Source organism: Pleuronectes platessa, chromosome 9 (genome assembly GCF_947347685.1).
Source record: "Pleuronectes platessa chromosome 9, fPlePla1.1, whole genome shotgun sequence".
In the NCBI taxonomy this organism is placed as follows: domain Eukaryota; kingdom Metazoa; phylum Chordata; class Actinopteri; order Pleuronectiformes; family Pleuronectidae; genus Pleuronectes; species Pleuronectes platessa.
Window position 1 is genome coordinate 9,987,546 of NC_070634.1, and position 26,668 is coordinate 10,014,213.

General features: G+C 40.3%; 3 protein-coding genes across 5 annotated transcripts; 1 reads left to right on the forward strand and 2 right to left on the reverse strand.

Annotated features, from left to right (window-relative positions):
* Positions 1-188: 188 nt before the first annotated feature.
* LOC128447999 (uncharacterized) lies at positions 189-3,597 on the reverse strand. Of its 3 annotated transcripts, none has more exons than XM_053430489.1 (5): positions 3,437-3,597; positions 2,845-3,198; positions 2,453-2,506; positions 1,902-2,036; positions 189-649 (listed from the first exon to the last, which is right to left on the reverse strand). In XM_053430489.1, exons 1-5 carry the CDS (start codon positions 3,471-3,473, stop codon positions 486-488), a joined length of 744 nt encoding a protein of 247 aa, XP_053286464.1. In that variant the 5' UTR covers positions 3,474-3,597; the 3' UTR covers positions 189-485. The 3 variants fall into 3 exon arrangements, with proteins under 3 accessions (XP_053286464.1, XP_053286463.1, XP_053286465.1); XM_053430488.1 differs by having other exon boundaries at positions 189-652; XM_053430490.1 differs by lacking the exon at positions 2,453-2,506 and having other exon boundaries at positions 189-652.
* A 2,002-nt stretch (positions 3,598-5,599) lies between these two features.
* fsd1 (fibronectin type III and SPRY domain containing 1) lies at positions 5,600-15,917 on the forward strand. The gene is made up of 13 exons (XM_053431091.1): positions 5,600-5,660; positions 6,418-6,513; positions 6,647-6,778; positions 8,005-8,106; positions 8,355-8,377; positions 9,360-9,481; positions 12,370-12,579; positions 12,670-12,768; positions 12,880-13,027; positions 13,125-13,207; positions 13,321-13,572; positions 14,082-14,170; positions 14,267-15,917. Exons 1-13 carry the CDS (start codon positions 5,646-5,648, stop codon positions 14,375-14,377), a joined length of 1,482 nt encoding a protein of 493 aa, XP_053287066.1. The 5' UTR covers positions 5,600-5,645; the 3' UTR covers positions 14,378-15,917.
* On the reverse strand, positions 15,802-25,238 carry LOC128448439 (signal-transducing adaptor protein 1). Its single transcript, XM_053431090.1, has 13 exons — positions 25,047-25,238; positions 22,850-22,921; positions 22,627-22,746; positions 22,488-22,544; positions 22,184-22,332; positions 21,195-21,326; positions 21,036-21,105; positions 20,708-20,810; positions 20,263-20,352; positions 17,808-17,855; positions 17,661-17,696; positions 17,425-17,559; positions 15,802-16,703 (listed from the first exon to the last, which is right to left on the reverse strand). Exons 1-13 carry the CDS (start codon positions 25,131-25,133, stop codon positions 16,651-16,653), a joined length of 1,152 nt encoding a protein of 383 aa, XP_053287065.1. The 5' UTR covers positions 25,134-25,238; the 3' UTR covers positions 15,802-16,650.
* Between the last annotated feature and the right edge of the window lie 1,430 nt (positions 25,239-26,668).

Sequence of the window (26,668 nt, forward strand, 5' to 3'; positions counted from 1 at the left end):
AGGTTAAGACAAGGGTTAGGTTGGGGTAAGGGTGTGTGTGTGTGTGTGTGTGTGTGTGTGTGTGTGTGTGTGTGTGTGTGTGTGTGTGTGCGCGCGCACTCGTGTGTGTTTGAATTAAATTATAGCAGACCTAAGAGGATATCCCTCTATTACACGTTCAAAATTACAAACTACATAACACATACATGTTTAACATCTAAAACTTTAATATAAAAACAAGCAGATACTTTTACACAACGTATTTGAGTCTCATCACTACAAAACTAACACTAAATATAGCACTTATTTACAATACAAAATTACTGGCAACATACTCAAGTTTTTTTTTTTTAAATAGGAAAAGAAAAAATAACAGTTTAAAGTTTACAGAATGCACCATCTGCCACCCTATGGCTTATTGTAGCTATTTTACTGAATGAGTTCTACTTGAAAGAATGAGTCTACATAAAATGTACAAATATACAGTTAAAAGCTCCTTGACCTCCTCACTTTTTCTGCTTCCATTTGCCGTTGGCGTATACCCTGTCGGATTTCGGGGTCCAGAAGTCATCGTTGGACGAACGTGTCTTCAGGGTGTCCAGGGGCAGAGAAGGCCTAGGTGACGGCTGCTTGTTGGCCACAGGATGAGTGTTTGTATAGATCTGATCTTCTGCTGGATAAACAGTAAAAGCACCATAAAGTTGTCAGGTGTTAGGTTGCTAATTAATTTATGAATCAAATATGCTGTATATCTATTGTAACATGTTTAATGTCCTTATGTTTTATTATGATGTTTTTTGTTTATCTAAGATGCTGTTTTCTTTACTTTGTTCCTTGGAAATACACCTCATTAAAGATAATTATTGATTAAATTAAATTTGATGTATTTCCTTCAAAAACATTGATAAAAACCTGGTATTGTGAAGAACAATGTCCATAAATTAAATAACCTATACTTTTCCTAGTCAATAGTTATATATTGTTTCTGTTTAAAATAGGTACTGCCATGTTAAGAGTTTGGATTTAATCATTTACTGTCACTATATCTATATATATATACACTCGAGCAAATTTCAAGTGCATGGACACATAATACAAATACATATTTCTTTAAAGTATAAATGTTTCACAGATCATCCTTCCAATCTTCGTAAATGCTGTAAGGTTAAAAAAAATCCAGCAGAAAATATATGTAAATAATATTGAATAAGATAATTATGCGACTGGATCTGTTTTCCAAATTCTCTCATGGATCATTGCTGTTGATTTCCTAAAGTGCTGAAATCCATGAAATCCACCAATTTTCTGAGCGGTGTAAGTGGTGGGCGCTGCAATATGGTAAGATTCTTCGGGGTTGCTGTCTTTACCTGCACGTATCTGATTCTGTTCTCAGTCCTGGTCAGATCAAATCTCACATACGCAGCTCCTGCACTGAGCTCTGTCTGCAAAGGCGCACTTCGTCTTGTCTCGGGTCTTTTGCTTAAACCACAAAGTACATGACAGACGACAAGAGCTGTCCTAAATTTGAAGATGACATTTGAAGATTTTCCCACGATGATTAACCTGCACATCTTTGGTTGCTCTGCCTCCAGAGCTTGTGCAGATGTAACCACCTGCTATTATATGAAAAATTCTCACTCTCTTTTATGTTCTAACGGTCAGAAATACGAGCATTCAAAAATAGAATTGGTCTCTTCCTTGTTACTCTTGTCAGATTTTTTTTTTCCTGACTAACCACATTTTAAAGCGGAGCAGATTTTTACTGACTGGGTCTTGCAAAGTTTTCCGGGATATAATTTGTCTCATGCTCTACTTTTTCTCAGAGCTTCTTTGATCACAGACCTACAGCCTCTCTTCTCCTCTATCCACAAGTTAGCTGTCCTGTCATTAAAGGTCAAGATGATAGTCTGAGCTTTGTGTACCCCTCCTTCTGCGGCATCTTCTTCTCAACATCACACATATGACCAGCAGGACGATCAGGATGAAAGTCGATCCCCCCAACACGATCCACATCCACCAGTGAATGGCTTGGGGCTCTTCTGGGTTATCCGGGTTAGCTGGTGCAAAAAAATTGAAAATAAAATTCACAGGGTCTGTTAAAATGTGCGTAAAACAATCCTCCATTAGATATGGACCACCGACTTTAAAACCTAAGAATCAACACTTTCTAACAACGGAAGTATTTATTACATTCACACAAGCACACAACCGGGCAAGTCCCAGCAGAGACGTACAGTTTCACAATGCATTCTAGATCCACTTACTCTAATCTTAACCATTACAACTAAATGCCTAAACATAATTTAAACCTAATTCTTCCCATAACCCTGACCCGAGGAAAGGACGGAACACCCTTTCGCGTCCTTGAATAGGAGAAAGGCTCAGTTCCCCTAACCCTTAACTACACCTAACCCTCACACTAACCTAATAGTGAGTCTTAACCCATTAAACAGCCAAATTTAAAAGTAAGTACCTTGCTTACTAGTCACTAGTGATGGGTACACTGTGGCTTCCATTAAGCTCTTTGCTGTAATGGAGGAAACAAAATGATGCTTTAACAACATTCATTAAATAATAGCAAGTAAGAGTAATCACCTTATGTATGGCAATATTATTGATATCATGTTTCGTCATAACAGGCTATATAGCAAGACATTATCTAACATTTCTTAGCAGCACGCACGGAGAGAAATGGTTTATATGCCTCCATAATATAGTTGTAAGAAGGTAGAACTGTTTCTTAATGTGCCTGCTGTGGAGACCAATGATATCAAATTACGTTGAGATGTTATAGTAATACATTAACAAATACTGCACATTTATAGACTTAAAAGGTCTTTACACCTGCATATTGCACATACTTACCAATAGCTATTTGTGTTCCATAGCTCATAATAAGTTCTTTGAAGGGAATATCCCCAGTGACTCCACAAAAGTACCATCCGCTGTTGTTCATGGCAACATTTGGTAGGGTGTGGTTCCAGTTAATGTCTGACAAATTTAACGTGGTGTTCTGCACCTTCACACTGCTAGCGATGATGTTTGAAGCTTTGGCTGAAGATCCAGAAGGGTTGAAGGACCACTGCAGACGAAACCGGTTGTAGGTTTTCGTGCTCAAATTGCAGCCCAGAGTCAGAGAGGAACCAAAAGGAATGTCCACTTTCCCCTGTTCTTCATTCAGAATCACATATTGTTCACCCGAGACCACCATGGCTGCCACTGTTATAGATAGATAGATAGATAGATAGATAGATAGATAGATAGATAGATAGATAGATAGGTAGATAGATAGATAGATGGAGGATAGATAGATATAGATAATTACAATATAAATATAGAATGCTCAGTAACATTAACTAAAACAGGGAAATGTTTCCGTAACTCTACACATGTGACATTTCAGTCTGTTCTTTCATCATTGCATTAGTCATTTTATAAATAGTCTATATGGTCTTACCTGTGAGCAGCACCAGAGTCGACTGTTTCGGCCACATTTCCGTCTTATAGCATGAGGTGTGATCGTCTTCTCAGAGTCATCCTGCTGGTGCCGTCTGACTATCTTCACATCTGTCAGAGCGAGACTGACTGTGTGAGCGTGTGTGTGGGTGGAACGAAGTTTTCTTTTTCTTTTTTTTTTTGACTGTATGACGAGTAAAGGTTGCTTTCACTGAGGAAACTGACTGTAGTGGACTCTGCTCCCCGTTCCACATCCCCGGCTGAGGACCAAAGGTGACCAGAGGCCTTTTCTGTCAGGGCTCCAACTCTTTCCTCATCTGATACTTTGGTTTATGTCTGCATCTGTGCAATTTTTGCTGTGAAAGCTAAAATAGCTTTTAAATTGTTTCTTAATGTTTACCTGAAATTTTTAGGGTTAGGGTTAGGATTTTTTACTTGTAAAGCACCTTGTTACTGTGATTTGAAATGTAAGTGCTGTATAAATAAAGGTGTAGTTATTGATATTATATATTGTCCTAATTTAAAGACATCAGAGGGGCCAACTGCTATGCCGTGGCTTAAAATATTCATCCTGCACACTTCTTCACAGTGGTGCATATAGTTTTTCAGTGAGATACAGAGAGCACAGTGACGATATGAGGGGGATTGTGAAACCCCTCTTGGTGTTGCTGCTGTGTCTTTCTTGAAAAGTAGAACTTGACTTCCTGTGACAAGAAACAACTGGTGAGTGGAACATAACGATTCCATCTCCAACCACAACCTGCTACAACCTGCTCGAGAGACAACAGGGATCAGAGATCAAGAAGTATATTCTTCAATCATAGTTTCATGCAGGACGAAATTATTAGAGCTTTGAAAACACAGTTACTTTTTAGTGTCTGACATTTTACAGTTGGGTATTAAAAACAGTTCCAATAATTTACAATGATATCTGACACAAATGTCTTAAAGTTGATTTAAGTCAAATGAAGAAGCATGATAATCTGTGACTATGAATTGTTTGTTCATGAACAGGGATGATAAAAAAAAACAGCTGAGTTCACAGGTGGTGTTTCTCTTATGAATCCTCATGATCTTGAAAGGGGATTCTAGCTGTGATGAAAATAATGGACTTAAATCCTTTGTTTGGTAGGACAGTGGTTTACATAGATTGGACAGGATTGTAACACATCTACAATATTGCATCTTCACGCGTTTTGGGGTATTTTATGTGCAAATTGTTGCTCATATTTGTCTTGATTTCGGTTCGTTATTATCAAAATGAACCATGTCAAAACAAATTCTATTCAACAATGGTTGGTGAGTTTTATAACCATAGAAGTTAAGTTTAGTAAAAATGAAAGTGAATAAATGGCTTTGTTGAAATGTTGGAGTAATTTTTCTCTCATCAGCCAAACCAAATATTACATTACAATATGTTTTTTCTCCCATTACTATTTAAAGTTATTTAATAATTAATTCACTCATAAATTTATTAAGCTGAAAAAATGAAAGCTCTTCTCTGTTTAAATATATTGCATTTTATTTTCTCCCAGTTTGTATTCGTCATTAACCCGTTCTGCTTGTTTCACTTAACTTATTGAATAACTTAATTTTGAAAATGTTTTTCCTTTAAAGGTCCAGAGTGTAATATTTAGTTGAAATAACTATTGGAAGAAAGTGTGTGTGTTTCATTTAAATTGTACAACTAGAATGTGCCCTTTATATGTAAATATTTATATATATATATATATCAGCAGCAGGTCTATGGAGGCCAACTTACAGTAGCCCAGTCTGGACAAACTAAACAACTTTTGAGTTTTATAGCAACTGAGGGCTAGAGGTTCTCTTCCATGTCTGGAGGGGGAGGGTGAGGTGAGGGGTATTCATCTGCGACATGCAACTTCACAACTAGATGTCGCTAAACTCTACACACTGATCCTTTCATTGATAAATGAACAATGACGCTCAGACGATCTCTCCGACAGTACCTGAAAGCAGCATTGCTCCGCCACACAAACACCATTACCCAGAATGCTCCTCTGCCGCATGCGCTCAACACACTACGGCCCAGAGGCGTTGGTGGTTGGTGTCCGTCCGAGAGATGCGTCTCTCCCCGGCAGCATCAGCACCAGCTCCGCCGCGCGAATAAACCGAGAGAACCAGGGCACGGAGCAGGAGCAGCGGCGGCGTTTGCGGCTCCAGCGGCGCCGGAGCATCGGGGCGGCGAGATGGGCGACCAGAAGGTGAGCGGGAGCCCAAGGAACAGGTGTCTGTGATGGGGGGAGAAGCAGCCCGTTTCAGGGCGTAGTGTTACAAAGGAAGCGGGGGGGAGACGCTGCAGAAACCCGGAGAGTTTGTGGACGAGGGAGCAGCTCGTGTTTCACAGCCGTGTCGTTCTCATTGATTAGACTGTGCGGGTGAAGGTTTATCATTTCCGCGCCTTCGACGACTTTGTTACCGGTGTTTCGGAGCAGCGGCGGCGGCGGACCGGACAGGACCGGACCGGGGGCCTCGGTGCAGGTCCTCTTGCATCAATACACATTACACAGTTCTTCAGTGTAAATTAGGTTTTACTGTGACTGAGCAGCGTGAGAGTGGATCTAATCAGTGATGTAACATATCAGAGGTGTAGTTCGGCTCATAATCCATCTAGTCCCCTTGCAGTGGGCTGTTCGGTTCAGTGGAGCCGCATTATTGAATTATGAATGCACATCCTTCCGCCCGTGAAGTGTCCTCCCTGTGCTCAGAAGCTAGTCCCGCTGACCCCATCTGAAGAACACTCATTCGATCCTGTGTCTAAAGGAGCTCAGAGCCCAAAGCAGCTTGTGTCCTTGATGATCGGCAGCACCTCAGCTCATCTGGTTCAGTGTGAAAGAGAAACCTGCAGCCATCCTGCAGGAGAATATTTGACTGTGCACGCTTTGACTTTGAGGATCTGAAAGGATTTGATTCGGACAAAATATCAAATGTGCAAATGTGATCTTTGTGTCGTCTTTTCAGGAATCCCTGTTTAAGATCACCCACACACTGGCCATGAAGAACGAGGAGATTTCAAACTTCATCTGCACTCTCAAACAGAACCTCGACAACTTGGAGGTACAAAGTCACAGAAAACCTTGATCCCTTTAATTCACAGTTTGGCAGCTGTCCTCTGTCCATGTGTTCATCCAGCTTTTCAGGTGAACAGGCTACTTCCCATGTTTGCTTAATTTATGTCTTGTGACACCAGGCAAACTCCAACCGGGTGCAGGACGACATGCAGTCAGAGTTCACCGCCCTCCACTCAGCCCTGGACGAGATGAAGGAAACCATGCTGACACGCATCAAACAGGAGAGAGCCAGCCGCACCTACGAACTACAGGTATTTACCACTCTATCTGTTTTTAGAATAAGTGTGAATGTTTGTAAGATGCAGTTATTTAGAACAACCTGAAAGACATTTGGAATTTACTCAAGCCGCGATGTATTCATTTATACTTGTCTCATATCATACGTATCTGACCATATTGTGATCATCAAATGAATCATGTGTTTTGTGTGTAACTGAAAACCAAAAATGTGGTTTCAAAGCACGAACGGAAAATCAGGCTGTTGTGGAGGAACATTAGTCTAGAATCAAACAAAACACAATTCAAAACTACCAGGGTTTTTTGTAGGGTCTTAAAAAAGTCCAAGCTCAATAATCTAGGCTTTGAGAAATCTTAAATATGTTAAAACAAGAACTAGGTCTTGAATATTTTTTTCGAGTCTTTAATTATGTCAGCTTTTGTTTAACTCTACTTCCATCACTCTTAAGATTTTTTTTTTACAAATACTAGCACGCTATGATAAAACCAACATGGAGCTAATCCCTGCTCAGCATTTGTCTACACTCTGTGCTCTGCATGGAGTTTGAGATATAACATAGCATTTCAAGGGTTATTTTCCACTCGACTAATAAATTAAAAAAACTTAAAATTTAAAACAAATTTTAATAAGAAAATGGATATGTACCTGTGGGTTCTTATTCAAAATAAACATAATGTAAAGGATTTTTTATTCAAAATTGACATGGCAGGATAGAACTGTCAAAATATCAGAACTCCGCATTATAAAAAAATAAACATTTAAATTACTTATAATAATAATCATAATAAAGAATATTAGAAATAATTTATATCTTTTTGAAACAGAAGAGAATCAAGGCAGAGGACATAATACCAAAAATAAATACATTTATTTATAAAATAGTTTAAGAACACAAGGAATTAAAGAAGGTTCATGTCATGTCTGGAATTGTTGATTTCAGAACTTTATCACTAAAGGGCAGATCTTTGTCAGTTTACTTGAACATAAAACAGTCATTTCAAGTCAGCTTCCGTGAAATTAGCTGTTTTATATTATTGTCATGTTGAAATATTCTCACAGTTGTGTCTTGATCTCTGGTGCAAGGATCCGACAGCCTGCAGTCTCAGGACAAAGCCATGACTCTCAAATGATGCCGCAAACACCAAAGCCTGTGCAGGGAACATAATAGTCCCATTATACTGCAGAGAAAAGGCTGTGAGTTTGCAGATGTTTGACTGTGTGACGTGATATTTTGCCCAGAGTCAGCTGAGTGCCTGCTCCAAAGCCCTGGAGAGTTCGGAGGAGCTGCTGGAGCTGGCCAATCAGACGCTGTGCTCATCGGAGACGGACGGTTTCACTCAGGTAACTGAGCGACTGCTCTGCTGCTGTGGTGCTGCTGCACTGCTCCCCTGCTCTCTGAATGTTTTAATGATTGACCATGAACTTCAGTGTCCATATATATGATTGAATCCGTGCTTCTTGTGGTGTTATGTTATCTTAACACCTGCACATTTTGTGTTAAATGAAACGTGATGGGTGACAACTCAGTTTTGTCTTTGCTCCGTATCTCTTCTCTCTCTTTCATTTTTCCCTCTGCTCCTCCTCTCCAGGCGGCCAAAGACATTAAGGATAGGTATAGTACTCAGACATCCCTTGCTTCCATTTTGTCATAGCCTCCTGTAACCAATGAGCTATCTCATCCTCTAGCATGCATGCGTTCAAACGTGTAGCCACCACACCCACTCTGTAGACAATAAGCACCATGGAAAAGCTTTCTTTTGTCTCTGTTTCCCACTGTCCTCTAAAGTCTGTACCATCCGCTGTCAGCCTCTCCCTGATATATGCTCCCTCTCTAGTCCTGCTTCCTAACTCCCGGCCACAGTGGATACCTGAGCAGTGCGTGTGCAGCGTTTCATTTTTGCAACCATGTTATTGAGTAAGAGCGGCCACCAGACTGTCTGATTCGCGCTGCTCTTCTAGAGAGTCGGGGTCGCGCCCATTTTCTCCACGTCTCCACACGCGATTCACAGCAAAATTGAATTGTATGGAAATGATCTTTCACCCCAGTTTCGATGTCTTAATATCGAATACGTCTGAAACATAAATATTTGCATCTCTTCATGTACCTGTTTCAAAGTAAAAATGTAAACCACACATAAGGTTTTGTATTGACTACGGCATTCATTTGTTTTAAAGTGGCTTTATTGTGAATGTTGGCAGGACTGGAGATGCACAGCTTCATACCGTAGAGTCTTGACATTTAGTTTAGTACATGACACACTTTATTTGAGGAGATACAGTAGTCATACCTAAAACCTCACGTAGCAGCTGCAGACACGCTCTGTGTGTGAACAACAGATGTGCGTGAGACGCAGTAGATAAGCAACACAGCATGCGCTGCACATGCACCCAGTGTGACCAGGGCGCAGGTGTTGCCCAGGATGATGAAGTCAGTTGTAGTAACAGATGTGTAGTTAGTGGCCTTTTCTTAGTGAACTGTACTAGAATCACCTGTCTGTGTGTTAGTTTTTCCATCTCTGATTTAGTTGAATAATGCACCGTGCTTGTCTCCACCCGGTGTGTTTATCTCTTTCTGTGCGTCTCTTTGTCTGCAGTGTGACGATGGCTCCGGCCTTTCGCCTCTCCCTGAAGGCTAAGGCCAGTGACAACATGAGTCATCTGATGGTGGATTTCAGCCAGGAGAGGGAGATGTTGCAGGGTCTCAAGTTTCTCCCAGGTCAGATCCACGTTTACAAAAAAGAAACACTGATAGAATCTTTTGTAGACAGCATGATGTAAATAAAGCTGCTCCTTTAGACATGCACTGAAATCTTAAGGGGCTGCACGTGAGAACTCAAAGTCCGAAATCTGGACAGTTTCCGGAACTTTTCCTCCAAGGCCCGAGTAAAATGTCTGGAGAATGTCCCAGTGAGCCCATGTGAAAAAAGACATCTCTCTTTATTCAAGAGTGTGGTCTTTCAGTTTGAGCGCATGACTTGTTGAATTCATGTAAAGATTGTGTATTGCTTTTCATCAAAACCCTGCCCTTGCACTCAAATAGCCCCTGTTTGCATTTAAAATAGCTCCTGCTCAAACTGCGCTTATATTGTTATTTTGTTGCTCGCACTGATTACCTGCGCTCCAGCTTCAGGCCTTCTCCGCACTTGGGCTGCTCTCTGTGCGCTCCTGAATCGTCTGCTCTCAGATTTCTCCTCTGCTCTTGGTTTTTTTTATGGAACAACCCTGTCAAAATTCCACAACCAATAGAATGCAAGGTTTGGTGTTGACCACTAGTCAACCAATTAATTGAATGATAGGCTCCACTCCCGACCTCCACGGCTTATATCCATGGACTTCCCCTAGCTGTATATTGCGGTATATACAATAACTGTCTTTTTATTCCAAAAGTAATAGAGAAAGCAAGGGGTAGTCCATATAATAAAGACGTGGAGGGCGGGAGTGGATGAACCCGGTTAAAGAGTACCCGCCTGCACTTGACGCTCTGAAGTGAAGCGAACACGCCCGCAACGAGGCAGGGATCGTATCATTCATTGCAATGGTTGACCAGTGGTCAACACCTCACCTGGCATTCTATTGGTTGGGGAATTTTGAGAGGGTTGGAGAAATCTGAGAGCAGACTGAATTCAAGAACACAATTTGAGCAGAAGCAGATACATTTTAAGTGCAAACATTTGAGTGCTGGGGCATGGTTTTGATGAAAAGTAATACACAATCTGAATATAAATTCACTGTGTTGTTGACGTTTACATGTTGAAGACACTAGTGAGATCCGAGAGCTTTTGGTGATATGGGCCAACACCTGGTCGATGTGCTGTAAACAAAAACACATGGTTTCTGCAGTAGAATGAATGTCTCATCCTGCAGGCTCTACCCACACGCCACCCCTTAATTGCCTCACATTTTCCTGTTGTCTGACCCAGACAATTTCCGGTTGCGTTCATCATATGTTAAAGGCAAACTCAATTTTCTGGAAAATTTACAGAGTTCATGTCTGAAAACGGCCTAAGTCGATTACCATCAGTATTGTTCTTGTTCTTTACTTGTGCGTTTCCATTTCATGCTACTTAATACTTTAAGCTAAAACATTTCAAAAGGATTTACTTCTTTTTCGATTCATTACATTATTACGTTTAACTGCTGCAAATACTAGGCAGTAATTAGGATTTCTATACGAAGATAATTCTTGCTTAACTTTCCTTCTCAAGTCATTTTAACCTGTGATTGATGATGGTCAACTGATGATACTCAATTCTGAATTAATTTCTTTTACCTTAAATACTGTCAGAATACATGTTATTTTATCATTAATAATCCAGTTATATAATCCATAAACAAGACAATCTGGCCACTTTACAGTACTTTTACTGGAAATACTTTACTTTTACTGTTGTAGCCGGGCTATATGTGATATTTGAAAGTTAAAAAGAGGAGTCAATAAATTCAGATAAAATTATCTTATGGATAAAAACTGTTTATCAGTGGTATTATACACAGGTTTTAACCTCTTATCACCTTGATTATTCACAGTCTGTGTTTTGTTTTACTTTCATGTTACATTCGCTGTCAGAATAGAAAATATCTGTGAGACCATCTTTCAGATTTTCCACTTATCAGTATTGTATATACTGATGAGTCAAATTACAAGTAACATGAAAGGCTTCGCCTAGGGCGATGAAACCACAGAGATTGGTTGGCAGGTCTATGACACTTGTTAACCTCATTCGAGAGCTGTAGTGGTTTTTACAGCTCACCTATTTACTGAGGAGTCGAGCTCGTTGCGAGCAGCTGAAAAGCTCAGATAAAACCACTCGACACTTCCTCTCCAGCACCAGACGACGATGAGCTGATGAGGAAAGTTCAAGCTTGACGAGCCTGATCTTTTCTTTCAGAAGCTGTTAAAGCCCTACGGTGCCCCACAGGGGACATTAGTGGAATAACTATTATTGAGTGGTCACAAGTTGATAGGGGGATCATTTCTCTGTGGCCACTAGATGACAAAATCTATTCACTGACAGTACCAGGTGATTGAAACATTTGCTCACTAGTTTAGAGAGACATAGGACCCAGTGTTGTCAGTAAAGAACAGATTAATATCTTGTGGCCACAAATATTAAAACAGTTATAGTTATATCCCCAAACCTTAATAACTCACCAATGCCACTAGGGGCACAATAGAGACCAAATGAAAGGAAGAGTTACAATTAAACCTACATTTGTCCACTGGCACTGGCCACAAAAGGACTCTTGTCGAGACAATACTATTGTATAGACAATTATCCGCTAACATGGTATACGTAGCTACATGCACGGTGAAAATATACTGACCTGGATCCCTACCAGTTTGTTCTTTAATTTTTCTTCCCCAAAGTGGACAGATATTTAAAAAAAATGGAGCTGCTTTATTGTACATATTTATGTAATGTAATTTCCTGTTGAAAAAAGTTAATAATAGATACATCTTCTTTGTAATATATGTATTTTGCACAGAATGTGTTACTGTCGTCAAGTGTTGAAAATGTTTAGCATGAGCGGGGTTGTGTTCACAGAAACTGATTTTGGATGTCCCTCAAAACAGAAATGGTGTTTCTTCTCTTCCACATTCAGTTCCTGCCACTCCAGAGATCCAGGTGTCAGAGTGCCAGGTGTGTGACAACACAGTGACTGTAGCATGGACCTTACAGGAGCCTGACACTAAGATAGACCACTACATACTGGAACATCGACGTACAAACCACGAGGGTCCACCACGCATCAAGGAGGACTACCCCTGGATGGTGGTGGAGGGGATACGAGAGTTGGAGCACACACTGACGGGTACAAGCAAGGCTGTGAAGAGACCTTTGGCATTTGTTGTTTCAACCCTGATGAAGCTGATTTATAAGTTTTGTTTCTCATTATTCTCAGGTCTGCGCTTTGACACCCGGTACATGACGTTCAGAGTGAGAGCTTGTAACAAGGCCGTGGCAGGAGAGTTCTCTGAGCCAGTTACTCTAGAAACTCATGGTGAGAATACAAGGCATACACAGCAGGTTCATTCACAGCAAGTCACGAGCATTTAAGAGTTTTATTCATTTTATAAGTTAATAAAAAGTTTGCTTACTGCTCGGTTTCCAGCCTTCACCTTCAAACTGGACTCTGGTTCGGCTCATCAGAACCTAAAGATTGAGGACTTGAGTGTGGAGTGGGACAGCGGCGGAGGAAAGATCCAGGACATCCGCAAAGAGAAGAACCGAACCAACTCCCCTATGCATTCTCCAGCCAGGTTTGTATTGATGATGACTGCAAGGTCCTTAAACCATGTCAATGATGTCATTATGAATGAATCTGAGTCTCTACCCTGATGTCTCGTCTATAATCAGGTCAGCACTCATGTCTCCCAAAAGAGCACCGACTGCCCGTCCAGGCAGAGACCGGTTCACGGCAGAGTCCTACACAGTGCTGGGTAAGATCTTATTTTTTTTCAGTGCTCGATGTTCATAAGCACAACTCTTAATCTACTTAATATTGATAATGTAATTCCTGACCTGTATTATCTGGGCTTATGCCTCATTACAGCTGACACCATGATCGATGCCGGCCAACAGTACTGGGAAGTGCGGTTTGACAAGGAGAGCAAGGCCTTTGCTGTCGGGGTGGCCCTGCGGACCCTCGGTCGATTTGACCAGTTGGGGAAAAGCAACGCCTCCTGGTGCATCCATCTGAACAACTGGCTGCAGCAGAGCCTCACAGCCAAGCACAACAACAAGGCTCGAACACTGGACTGTCCGATCCCAAGCAAGATAGGAGTCTATGTCAACTACGAAGAAGGTAAGATAATACAATTCACATAGTTGGTGATTGATCATAGACAGAATCATTACTGGTCTATTGACCTGTGGGGTTTTAGTGATTCTCTCTCCAGAGCAGACATTTCAGTTTGTCACTGATGCTGAACAAAGAAAATACAGATTACAGTTATTCACTTTAACTCTGCGTTAAAAAGCCACTTATAAATACTGCAGGGCAAATGATTTATTTGTCTGTGCTTTATTATTAAGATAGTTCATCCCTGCAGACAGAACATTTATCATCGGCCGATTTTCTCCCTGATTGTTTCATTGCTGTTGTAGTTTCATAACCAGTGAAAATCTACTTGTAGGGCCTTTAATTTTAAGACATCACTCCAGGCCCGTTTATAGAAACATTCAATAAAGTAAAATAAACAGTAAATTGAATATTTGTAGAAATAATTGACAATCAACAATCAAAAGAATTTTCATTGCTGTCCATTTTTATTGAAGTACATGAGTGTGATTTGCCTTCTTCGCTCTCTCCAGGTGCTCTGTCTTTCTACAATGCCAAAACTAAGCAGCTGATGCACACCTTCAAAACCAAGTTCACACAGCCAGTTATACCGGCTTTCATGGTGAGAAATGTTTCATTAGAAGCCTCTGTGCTCTCAAACCATCATCCTGTGACCTCTGTGTTATCAATCTGGCTGTCACTTTGCTGCCCCCTGCAGGTGTGGAATGGCAGTTTCTCAGTGGTGACGGGCCTGCAGGTTCCCAGCATGGTGCAAAGCGGTCAGAGGAGGAACAGTGGCACCAGCAGCTCCAACGCCAGCCTCACCTAGGCCCATCCAGTCGGCAGCTCGATGCTACACCACCTCGATCTCATCGCTGTCACCTGCTGCAGATCATCATCATCCCTGCCATGACGCCTGTCAAAGCCATATCATGGAAGAGTTACATCACTGGGGTGCGATGGTTTAGCCTGTTTCTCATGTCCGCGCATGACAACATAAATGTTTTTGGGAACGAGTTAGTCATCTGGGCCCTCAGTGATATAATCCTTCATATTTGTGACTCTGGCTGTTGTGGTTGCTTGGGACACATTAGGTGTAGTCGTACTAGTTTGTCACTCTTTACACATTCAATTAGCACTGTCCCACTGCTGCTAGAGCAAAGATTTAGCGCTGGCCGCTGCCCTTCCTTCCTTCCTTCCTTCCTTTCTGTCTTTCTTTCCATCACCAAAACTATCAGTTGTACTGTCATGCAGCTAGCTGCAGGTGCAGGGTCCAGCCCTGTCCTGTCCGCTCTCTCCCTGTGCCTTCTTTGTCATTTCCAAACTGATTGGCCAGATCAGGTAATCTAATCCGCATCATCATGCTAATATTTCACTGCAAGATCTGGTCTCCATATTTCAGTTTAAAACAATGTATTGTGTCAGTGTCAGTATATCCTATGTAACTTAGTGGTAAATATCATCTACTGAATCTGCCTCTATTCATCATCCAATCTATGTAATCCAAATAACAAGCTGCTGTTAGACAGAGCTGCTAAGTAGAATGTAGTTCATCACTCAATCAGGATTTATTCTACTTTTCCAGCAACTAATGGATCTTGAGAAATGAACCACACACTTAATAGGGTTGTTGTAGTTGAATTCTTGCCATGGCATGAAGACTTATAAGTATTTACTGCATTTCATTTTGTAGTCAGGACCCACACTGCGTATAAGAAACTGGATCCTTCAGCCTTCTGCTCAGGTTCAAATGAGTCGGTGTTGAGCTTCGTCTGACAGAGGGAGTTTTCCTCATTCTAACGTCTTGAAGTGGCATCAGCCGTCAGACAGGGCTTCAGGAATTTGGAAATGACTGTACTGTATTCATTGTAATCACCTGGCTTGCACCCTAATGCTTGTATGTATAGTATGTATGTGTCTATACCTAATAACACCACTTAATCTGCAGAGAGATCCAGCTAATGAGTCGCTGGTGTGTCTGTCGTCCCAGAATAACAAATAGCTTTCCAGTAGCTACAGCTAACATACTGTGGTGTGAGGATTAGCATGGTTTGGGATCCACCTGGGCTAGAAGGGAAAGTGGTGGCCTCTTGAAATTTTTTACTGATGTTACTGATCCTTACATGTGCACTCTGAGTAGAGTCCATGTCATACAACACATGGGAAAAGTTTCACTTTGCCCTCTTGCCCTTTGGTCCCCCGAATGCATCTCCTGAATAACTGTAGCCTGCAATGTTTTAAGAAGCATCCAGCTGAGATTTATGTTACCTTTATTTCACGTGTGGACAAAAAGTCACAGTTTATTGTAAATAGTTTCAATTTTTCCACTATAATGTATCAGCCATTGAGGTAATAAAGGAGTGAGATCACTTTGCTCACAGACTTCATTTTTTTAAAAGAGGAAAGTAAACTTTAAAGAAGAGGTGCAACGAGAAAGTAGAGCAGCTACAGGAGATTGAAAACAGCCTTATTTCCAACTTCTGCCTCACACATTTTAAAGTCACTTGTTCAACTGTCCGGTTTGATGTGATGAAAGCAATCAAAGCTACAAAATGAGCTGACTTCACTGATAAACTATTCACTTAAATAAGGCAAGAAATCAGCAGCTCATCTCTGGGAATCTGTCTCTACTCCTATAAAGAGAGTCATTTTGAGAGAAACACTAAACATGTATTTACATAGAAACGTGACGAGCCTACGAGACAGAACATCCTGTCCGTAGTTGTTTAAAAAACTATAAAAGTGTACATGGTAATGACATTTACAAAATGAACCAAAAAACAACACTGATTAGGAAAATATGGTGAAGATAATGTGACAGGTACATCCCTCTTTACAGTCCATTAATTTGCTAATGCGTGTTAGAGAACGGTGAATCAATAAAGTGTTAATCTTCAGGGAGGCCTCACTACTGACAGGCAGCCAGCGAGAAGTAGGAGGAGGAAGAGGAGCAGTACCACGGAGCAGAGGAGGAAGAAGTCATTCATGTGCAAATTCCAGTCGTCTCTGTTCCCCCGTGTCAGTTCATCGTGCCGGGACAGACCGGGAGGTGGCTCCTTTTTCATGTGAGTGGAGGCTTCCAGAGACTCCCACCAGGAACTTTCACTCCAAACACTTTGCCCTCTGCTCAAACTTGAGTTTCAGCTCTGATATCGCTGCGAGAGAAAACAGAGCACATCAGACGATGAGCTTGAATAGTAAATCAAATCAAAAACATTTTATTTTTAAAGCTCATATTCGCAATTCACAATTTACCTCACACTCAACAAAAAAGGAAAAAACGTTAGAGAGGGCATACATATGCTGCTTGCCTGCTGAATTTACCCCAATCAGACAATGCAAACTTTTTATATTGTAATAATTCCATTTCATAATGATGTCATCCTGAGGTAAATTAAGTGAATTATGATTGGTTCTTCTAAATAAGATGTAAATCCTGTTTCTAATCTTACTTGTTGCAAAAGCTTTTAAATACTAGCATGTATCATTTTCTGACTTCATAGTGAGGTCATGATGATGTCATTCCCTTACTGTCATGAATAATATTTCAATCCATACAAGCTTTAGTCGATAAGATGCAGAAATACCCACAATACAAATACATTTTTTAACAATGCATGACATCATTTTCTTACTTCATTGTGTTTTCTTCATGATGTCAGTTGTATAACATGATGTGTTGTGGAATTATTTTCTGATCAACATTAGCTTTAGATTGTTTATTTCCCAATAAGTTTGGTGAAAATCCTTCCGTGCATTGTTATTTTCAACACACACACAGACATGGGCAAAAAATTACACTCTGCTCGTGCTGCTGCTGGCGTGTGTTCAGGCTAAATATGAATTCAAATTGTAAATGTCCTCAAGTGGACTCACTCTGTCCTAGAGGGTCTGTGTGGCTTTTCCTCCTCAGGTCTCTTGTGGAGGAGGCGACGGAGGAGGTTGACGTACTCGGGTTCAATTTGCGAGGAGCAGGAACTGGAGGTTTGAAGAGGGAACGTTTCTTCAGCTCTATGGGAAACAAAAACAAACCCAACACTAAGCATCGAATACAGTCATGCAGCAGATAAAAGGAGTGTTGTGAAATAGAGCGATAAGAAGAAGGGACATACCTTGCAGAGCGACATGTCGATCCTTCTTCACCTCCACTGTTTGAACAGAGACGTGCGTTAGCCACAGCCATGGAAAAAATGGAGTCATACCAGTTTATGTTTGCAAGACAGAAAAATCCAGAAGATGACTGGCAGAGTTAAACTCACACTCAACTGGCGACGGTGCTCGTTCAGGAGCTGGTACTTTTAAAGCAACTGCAAAACAAAACATTTATTTATAATTAATTACTTATTATAGGATTGATATCAAACATAATAAGGTAAACAACTAGTGCACTGGTTGTAGGTGTTTTTTGAAATTGAGCATTAACAGAACAGTATATTCAGTAAAATACAGGTTAACATGAAGTACTTTAGTTATGCATGTGCTGTGGCTCCTGGGGATGGAAATATCTGTGTGTCTGTTGATCCACCATGTTGCCTCAACCTCAACCACTGCACGACGTGTGGTGAGATGTCTCAAACAGGCATCTCATTCTTATTGTTTGCTCAAATAAAGTCCACAGCGGAACAAAACCTCTTTAGAGGAATTTGTTCCTGCGTTTCATGAGTGATTGTGTGAGTGTGTGGACAAGCAACGCGATTGTACCTCTACGTGATAACGCTTTGATTCAGTTGAATATTTATTTTAAGTACAACCATAAAGTGAATTAATCAACCACTAGAGGTACAGCCCCTGTGGTAGAGGTACAGTGCCTTGCATAAGTATTCACCCCCCTTGGACTTTTTCCCATTATGTACTGTTACTAACTGGAATTCAAATAGACTTAAATAAACTTTTTCCCGTTTGATCAACAAAACATGCATAGTACTTTGGAGGTGCAAAATAAATTTTATTGTGACACAAACAATAATGAGAACAAAAAAGTTGACATCTGTTGGGTGCATAAGTATTCACCCCCCTGTGTCAATACTTGGTAGAACCCCCTTTCGCTGCAATTACAGCTGCAAGTCTTTTGGGGTATGTCTCTACCAGCTTTGCACATCTAGAGATGGAAAGGTTTGTCCATTCTTCTTGGCAAAAAAGATGAAGCTCAGTCAGATTGGATGGAGACCGTCTGTGAACCGCAATCTTCAAGTCTTGCCATAGATTCTCTATTGGATTGAGGTCTGGGCTTTGACTGGGCCATTTTAAGACATTAACATTCTTTAATCCAAACCATTCCTTTGTAGCTCTGGCTGTATGTTTAGGGTCATTGTCCTGCTGGAAGATGAACCTCCGCCCCAGTCTCAAGTCTTTTGCAGACTGCATCAGATTTTCTTCAAGGATTTCCCTGTATTTGGCTCCATCCATCTTTCCCTCTATTCTGACCAGTTTCCCTGTACCTGCTGAAGAGAAGCATCCCCACAGCATGATGCTACCACCACCATGTTTCACTGTTGGGATGGTGTGCTCAGGGTGATGGGCAGTGTTGGGTTTTCGCCACACATAGCGTTTTGCATTGAGGCCAAAAAGTTCAATTTTGGTCTCATCTGACCAGAGCACCTTCTTCCACATGTTTGCTGTGTCTCCCACATGGCTTCTGGCAAACTCCAAACGGGATTTTTTATGGATCCCTTTCAACAATGGCTTTCTTCTTGCCACTCTTCCATAAAGGCCAGATTTGTGGAGTAGACGACTAATAGTTGTCCTGTGGACAGATTCTCCCACCTCAGCTGTGGATCTCTGCAACTCCTCCAGAGTAACCATGGGCCTCCTGGTTGCTTCTCTGATTCATTTTCTCCTTGTCCGACTCTTCAGTTTGGGTGGACGGCCTCCTCTTGGTAGGTTTGCGGTTGTGCCATATTCTTTCCATTTTCTTATGATGGATTTTATGGTGCTCAGAGAGATGTTCAAAGCTCTGGATATTTTTTTATAACCTAACCCTGCTTCATATTTCTCCACAACTTTATCCCTGACCTGTTTGGTGAGCTCCTTGGTCTTCATGATGCTGTTTGTTCAGTAATGATCTCCAACAAACTCTGAGTCCGTCACAGAACAGGTGTATTTATACTGAGATTAAATTGCAGACAGGTGGACCCTATTTACTAATTATGTGACTTGCAAATGTGACTTGTGAATGCAATTGGTCACACCAGATCTTTGTTAGGGGTTTCACAGTAAAGGGGGTGAATACATATGCACTCAACACTTTTCAGATTTTTATTTGTAAATAATTGTGAAATCCATGTAATATTTCCCCCCACTTCCAAATGATGCACTATTTTGTGTTGGTCCATTACATAAACTCACGATGAAATAAATTTTAATCTGTGGTTATACCATGACAAAATGTAGAAAAGTCCAAAGGGGGTGAATACTTATGCAAGGCACTGTATATGCAGTGGGTTTAGGATGTAAAACAGAAGATTATGCAACTCTCTTGTTGTTGGTTTCTATTTTTACAAACTAATTAAAAGTTCTATTTTGTGTCGCTGTGACTTGGAAAGGTTCCAAGACGAACCTTCTCTCAGATCAAATTTCCTCATCTGAATACCTGAACCACAGAAAATAGTTCTGACAAACAGTTGAGTGGCTGAGTGTGTTGCTTAGGTTTTTTTAACATATTAGTGTGTATTACTAGGTATTATTCATTTTATTATTTTAAAATTGACACAATACCTGGTTTTGGCGGCAACCTTGGCAACTTGCGGATAGAAAAAGCCTGCTGAACACTTTTTTCTCCATTTTCCCTGTCAGACCGAATAAAAACTGTAAAAAAAATAAAAAACTTACATAAGTCTTTGGTGAATGGAGATAAGATAAGATAAAATAAGATAAGATAAGGTAAGATAAGATAAGATAAGATAATCCTTTATATATTGAGGAAATAAGGAAATGTGCTGTGTTGCAGGGCCAAAGAGGACAGTCAAAAAAAGAGATCTTTAAAAGTAATAATTAAGTTCAATATAAACAAAAGGAAATATAAAGATATAAATGGAATTGAAATTATATATACAGAAAGATCGATATAGTATAACAGGATTGCACATTAGTCATTGAATTGCGCAGATCGGAATGAGGATTGTAAAGTTACGTGAATGTAAACGTTTGTAGTTGTACGTACAGATGTTTTTCTCATACTGCTCCTCGATGATGAGCGGAACCAGAGCTCGGTCAGTTGATTCCACCAAGTAGTCGATCACATCTCGAAGTGTGTCACAGTGAACCTGCACGGGGGAAAGCTTGTTCTCAGTAACGCTCAGCACATGCAACAACAATGAAAACAGCTGGAAATCATGTGTTCACAATCATGCCAACTTCATCACTATTGAAAAATTTTCACTAGTAATGTGTAATTAGTGGCAAGAAGGAAGGAGGACACACACACACGCACACGCACACACACACACACACACACACACACACACACACACACACACAGAAACACTTACAGGAATGTCCACATCAATAGAAAAGCCTGCTTCATGTTTAGAACTCACACGGTAGTGACTGAATATAGCCCTGATGGAGAGAGAGAGAGAACAAGTCAGTCAGAAACAAAGGAAACCAACCAAATTGAGAAACTTTACAAACTGTGTGTGTGTGTGTACCCGGCATGGTCCTGTCTGGTGGTGATAGCGAAGGAGTTTCCGTCGCTCCCAGGCCTCATGAGCAGGTTTCCTCTCTTGCACTCCTTCTCGAGCAGCAGCTCGGCCTCCAGACGAGACACTCTGTGGTAACAACTGCAGCCACGAGACAGAGAAAACTGGGATCAACAAAACGTGGTGCACAAGAACTCACAGATTGGACGTCTGTGAAGTGAGTGTGAATGAAAACCTACATCCATTTTGTCTGAGATCTAAGGTCATAAAGACTGAGGTGTACTCTCAGTGTGTAGATTTATTTTGATGATAAAACATGAATTAAAACTGAATCCATAAAGAGCATTTACAAATCTAAAATTCACACGTGAAGATTAACATGCTGACGGCACATTTGACACATAAGGACCCTCTATTGACAAAGCTCGGTCCAATTTGAAGTCAGACATCTCTACTTTTCACATTACTTATACGCAAAGGGAACAACATCTTCATTTATAAAGCTATCATTTTATTTATCAGCAGATTAAAACTCATGAATGTGGGGAACTGTACGCGCCCCTAGGACTGTTACCTTTGAACGTGTGTTTTCACCATTAAGGTTGAATCTGCATTCCATGATTACGGTAATTAAAGAAATGTATTGATTAATTGAATATTTGTTAAAATTACAGAAAATAAAATCTAACATTTTCATGAGAATGCAAAAAATTGTTCAAGGCAATTATTAATGTTTTTACCAGTATGCTTACATTTAGTTTTTCGGGAGTTTTAACTTGATATGTACCCTTTACATATTTTGTAGTAATACAATTTACATAATTTAAGAGAGGCATATTGGAATAATGTCAGACCCATAAAGACCTTTTCTATTTCTAAATTCTCTCTTCAGATATTAATTTAGTCATGTTTGTATCCTGGTATCAGCTCTATAATATGGCCATTATATTAGAAAATCACCACTTGTGTCAATACTATGGAGTCTGATTGGTACTCACAGTGGTAATTCAACTTGAGCGTTGACGTAGTCATTGGAGGTGTCTTGAGGTGGAGCGACACATTTTAATCTCTCCCTCTCATTCTCCACTGCTTCCTGCAGCATGTGGAGCTGACCTGGTAGCAGGTTGAGGGAGGAGGGCACTGACAGCTGCAGGGAAACACACAGTTTTTCTCTTAATAGTGTTGTGATACAAACAATACCACTATCTCAAGTGTCTCCAAGTTTCTCATCCAACTCAAACTTCTGCCATTTAAACATTTTTGAGAAGATAAAATGTTTATTAAATGTTGTGCATCACAGACCTCAGACACAGAGAGGATATAGCCCTTCCACAACTCACGGGCCTCTGTATTAGGAGCCTGTAGAGACAGTAACAAACTGTAAATAAACAGGAATTACAACAAAAGTGCTGACCAGCATATTTTCTTAATGTTCCCTCACGGTGAATTTGATATTTCCATCTGGAAACCTGACGGTGAGTCTGGCTGCGTCCAGGTTACGATCCTGGCTGCTGTCGTTCGTGACTGAGATCAGTCCCGTGAGATCCAGTTTATCTATGTACTGATGAAACACACACACAAAGCCACAGGTGTTGGCTCAATATAGAATTCTCTGGTGAAAAACCTTAAATACTGTTTTTCATTGATTAACCCAAATGACTCACATCAGGGTTTCTCATGTCATTGAAGAAGTAAAGCATGTTTCCACACAGGCAGGTCCACAGATTCCTGGACGTCTGCACAAACACACATAGAAACATACTGAATGAAAATACAGCCCATCAGACACAGAAAAATATAGAACCCCACATTGGTCAGCTGATGAAAATGATATGGGCCTTTGAAAAACATATCGGTATCTGTGTTTGTGTTTGGAGGTATGTGCCGATATGAAAGCTTATATTTTACAGAATAAGCCATCATGAAAAGATTTGCATTTATGTTAACATTTAAAATATTATTTTCTAGATTCATGGCTATATATTTGATTGTATTTGTGTTAACTATTTATATACAGCTATTTATAATAAAGTGTATGGTTAAACTGTCAAATATCAAGCAATAATAACACCTCTTTGTCATAACAGTTTGATAAGTACATCTTAGAAATAATTGCCAAATATGTATTAAATATATATATACAGTATATGTATGTGCAGATTAATCTTTATTGGAAAGATGTTTGTTAACAGAATCAGCATCGGCCCACATAATTATGGATAGGTCTATGGAAACAGGATGAAATACAAACATAGAGGTACATGTCAAAGAAGCTAAACAGAACAAGGCAAATTAATAGGAGAGTTAATCTGTTCCTGGATTTGACTTGATGAGTCAAGAGTTTGTCACCATATTAGAAATCAGTGTTGGATATAAATAGTGCTGAAGTAGTTCAACCTGCAGGTAATTATAAACGTGCCACTGGATAAATTATGAGAGCGTTAGTGTGAAATTTGCATGAAACATGATCTAAGATCACCATTGTTTGTCTCAGGGCAAAACGCTGCCAATGCAAATGCAGTGTGGTACAAGTAATGCAACAACATTCCAGTCCAGTATTTAGTTAGCGCAGAGGATGGTCCCAATTTAGTCTCAAACAAATCCCCTGATGTAACTGCGCTGCCCTTCCTTATACACCCAAAGTGTCCCGGATAAATCCTCCCCCCCTGTAATTTCATGTGCTTTCATCTGAGAGTGTACAGTTTCTTATCAGCGATGACTTGGCAGAACAACCCAGGGGATTTACTATTTGCAAAGCCTGTCATAACAGTTTGTTTCTTTACTTTACTGTCAGGTTCAAGCCTGCACAAATCCTCATGGTACGGAGGGCTGAAAAGCAGTCAGACCTGTCGCAGATGAGGAAATGTTCCTCACAATCTGAGGAAGTCAAAGTCCACCAAACTTACAAGGAACTATGTAATGACAGGCTGCTCCACCCAGGTTAACAACACTTCACCGCCATTTACCAACAACTGTTCATGGTGTGGACCACTGCACTGGTTCAGTGGTTAGTAATCTATAAAAAATGCCATTACACTAAACTACTGTAATGTTGAAATTGAGAACAAGCCAGTGAATAAATTAGTAAAACTGCTCCGATAATGGAGTCGACCATCTAGGATATCGATGCCTTCAAACACACACACACACCATAGATCAATATATCTGTCTAACAGGTGAGCAACGGCTCTGACATATAAAAAGCTTGACAGAAGTTTTGTGTACATCCCAGGCAACTCTACTGGACATTGTTGAGATACCAAGCTTTCACGGATCTGCCAAACACACACACACACGAACAGAAGTGAAGTGACAAAGAGAGCAGAGAGTCGAGCTAGCATCGCAACAACAGTTGTCCTGTTTCACATATCATCATGCACTTCCGTTTGCAACTGTCAACGTTTAATCAAGAAATATAGACCAATTAGATAATGGAAAGAATAACACATGCTGGATGCAGACCTTGCCGTCATTAAACCACACTATCTTTGACAAAAACCTTAGTTTATACTATTCAGGATCAACTTACAAACTTTGGTTGACCTTTTTCTAAAAAGTGATTCATAATTTTTGTATTATGTTCATCGCTGCATCATCCGTCACTTTATCAATTATTCGACGATGAAAATAGTTTTAAAGATTGTTGGAAGAACACTTTGTTATTGGCATTAAGCCATACAAACTTACATGAAATATTTTTTTACAAAAAAGGACAAATACAGAAAATAGACTCAAAGTCAAGTGAAATAATTGAAGTGTCTCTTCCCAATCCATTCAGCTGTTGCATGCTACATTCAAAGACAGCCTGTACTGACTCTCCTGCAGTCGACAATAACATGTCTCTGCTGCCTGAGGAGTTACCTTGTCTTTGAACGACCTCTTCTCCAGGTAACCCTCATAGTAACAGGTGGGCAGCTGGCCTCTCTGTCGCGCTGCTCTCCTGGCCATGTCGAGCTGCAGCCTGTATATGACACGTTTACTGGGACTGTGTGCTAGATTCTTCCTTTACCACCTCAGCAGGTTCTGCTAGACTGAAGTAACTTTAAGAGGGAAGTGGTTACCTGGGTGTCACTGCTTTGACAGCCTTACTGCTGATTGGCCACTGCCTGAAGTGGGTGGAGGTTATTTGAAGTTTCCTCAGGTGAGTGTACCTGTGACGGGAAGGATCTGTGTGGAGGATGGAAATTACCATCTTGGGCCACACTGACACTAAGACTAGTGTAGAGCATCTTTGATCTTTATAAGTTTTATAATTATTAAGACTGAACTTAAACTGAGTTCTCTGATGAGGCCCGAGCCTTCTCAGGTAAATCACACCAAGCGCTGATTGGTTACTTTATGTAGAGGTAGGAGGTAACTGTTTTCAACAAAAACACAAGCAATCACTTAATGCACTTAATCCTAATGCAATTTTTTTTACCTGAGCAGTGAAAATAGATGTTCAGAATATTAACTCTCCTTTTTTTAAGCGTATACAGCATCTGAGTTAGTTTGATATTGTAGGATTATACAGGACCTAAGTTCCTTTAAATAATTAGATCATATGGCTGCACAGTCCATTTTACAATATTACCTCATATTGCACATTAGTCTTTTTTATGTTATTAGCTCAATTTTTAAAGCTTTTATTTAAGCTCTATTTTATATCATTAGCTTATATAGATACTGAGACTATTTTATTTGATTAGCATATAGCCACTGAGTCTTATATTATTTGCTTATAGCTACAAGGTCAGATTTGATAACGTGATATTGCTACTTCCTTGTGGGGAAAAATCAGTTGCTTTCATACAGCTGGAGTTTCCTAGGGCAGTGGCCTTGTATTGGATGTGAATGATAAAGAAAAGCAGGATATTACAGGATCATGGTCCTGTGAGCGAACTAATGTATTTCATATTTGAACAGGACAGGTTAATATACAAATGCTCCTGATTAATTGAGAGGCCTCATGGAGCTTCAGTGAGTAGGAGCTAAGTGTGATGCCCCCCTCTGCTGGTTCTGTGAATGAACTTGACTAAATCTACTCAGTTGTGAGTTTATACCCAACTTAAACTAACACAGTCTGAATTGTAGCTTGATTACCTTTAGTTGTAGAGTTCAGATTTTCATTAAACTATTTTAGAGAGCTGCAAATATAACTTATTGTAATTAGCCTTCTGGTGTTTGAGGCAGCACAGACAACAACCTGTGCCTATTTAGGGTACAAGGGGCCGGCAAAGGAGATTTAAAAAATATTCTTTGCTCATTTATTTAGCTAAATGAAACTCTCTGTCCATGGCATGAAGAGATGAAGAGCAGCTATTCTGATTCTTTGTAACATAATTTCATCTGGTTCCTTAATGTTTGTTAAACTCTCAAGTAAAATGTCTTGTTTCACTGATAGTTGGCTTTTAATCTTTTATATCCGTCTCTTGCAACACAGGCTTCTATGATCCCTGACATTATCTCTATCTGTCTGTTTGTGATCTGTCTGTCTGTCTGTC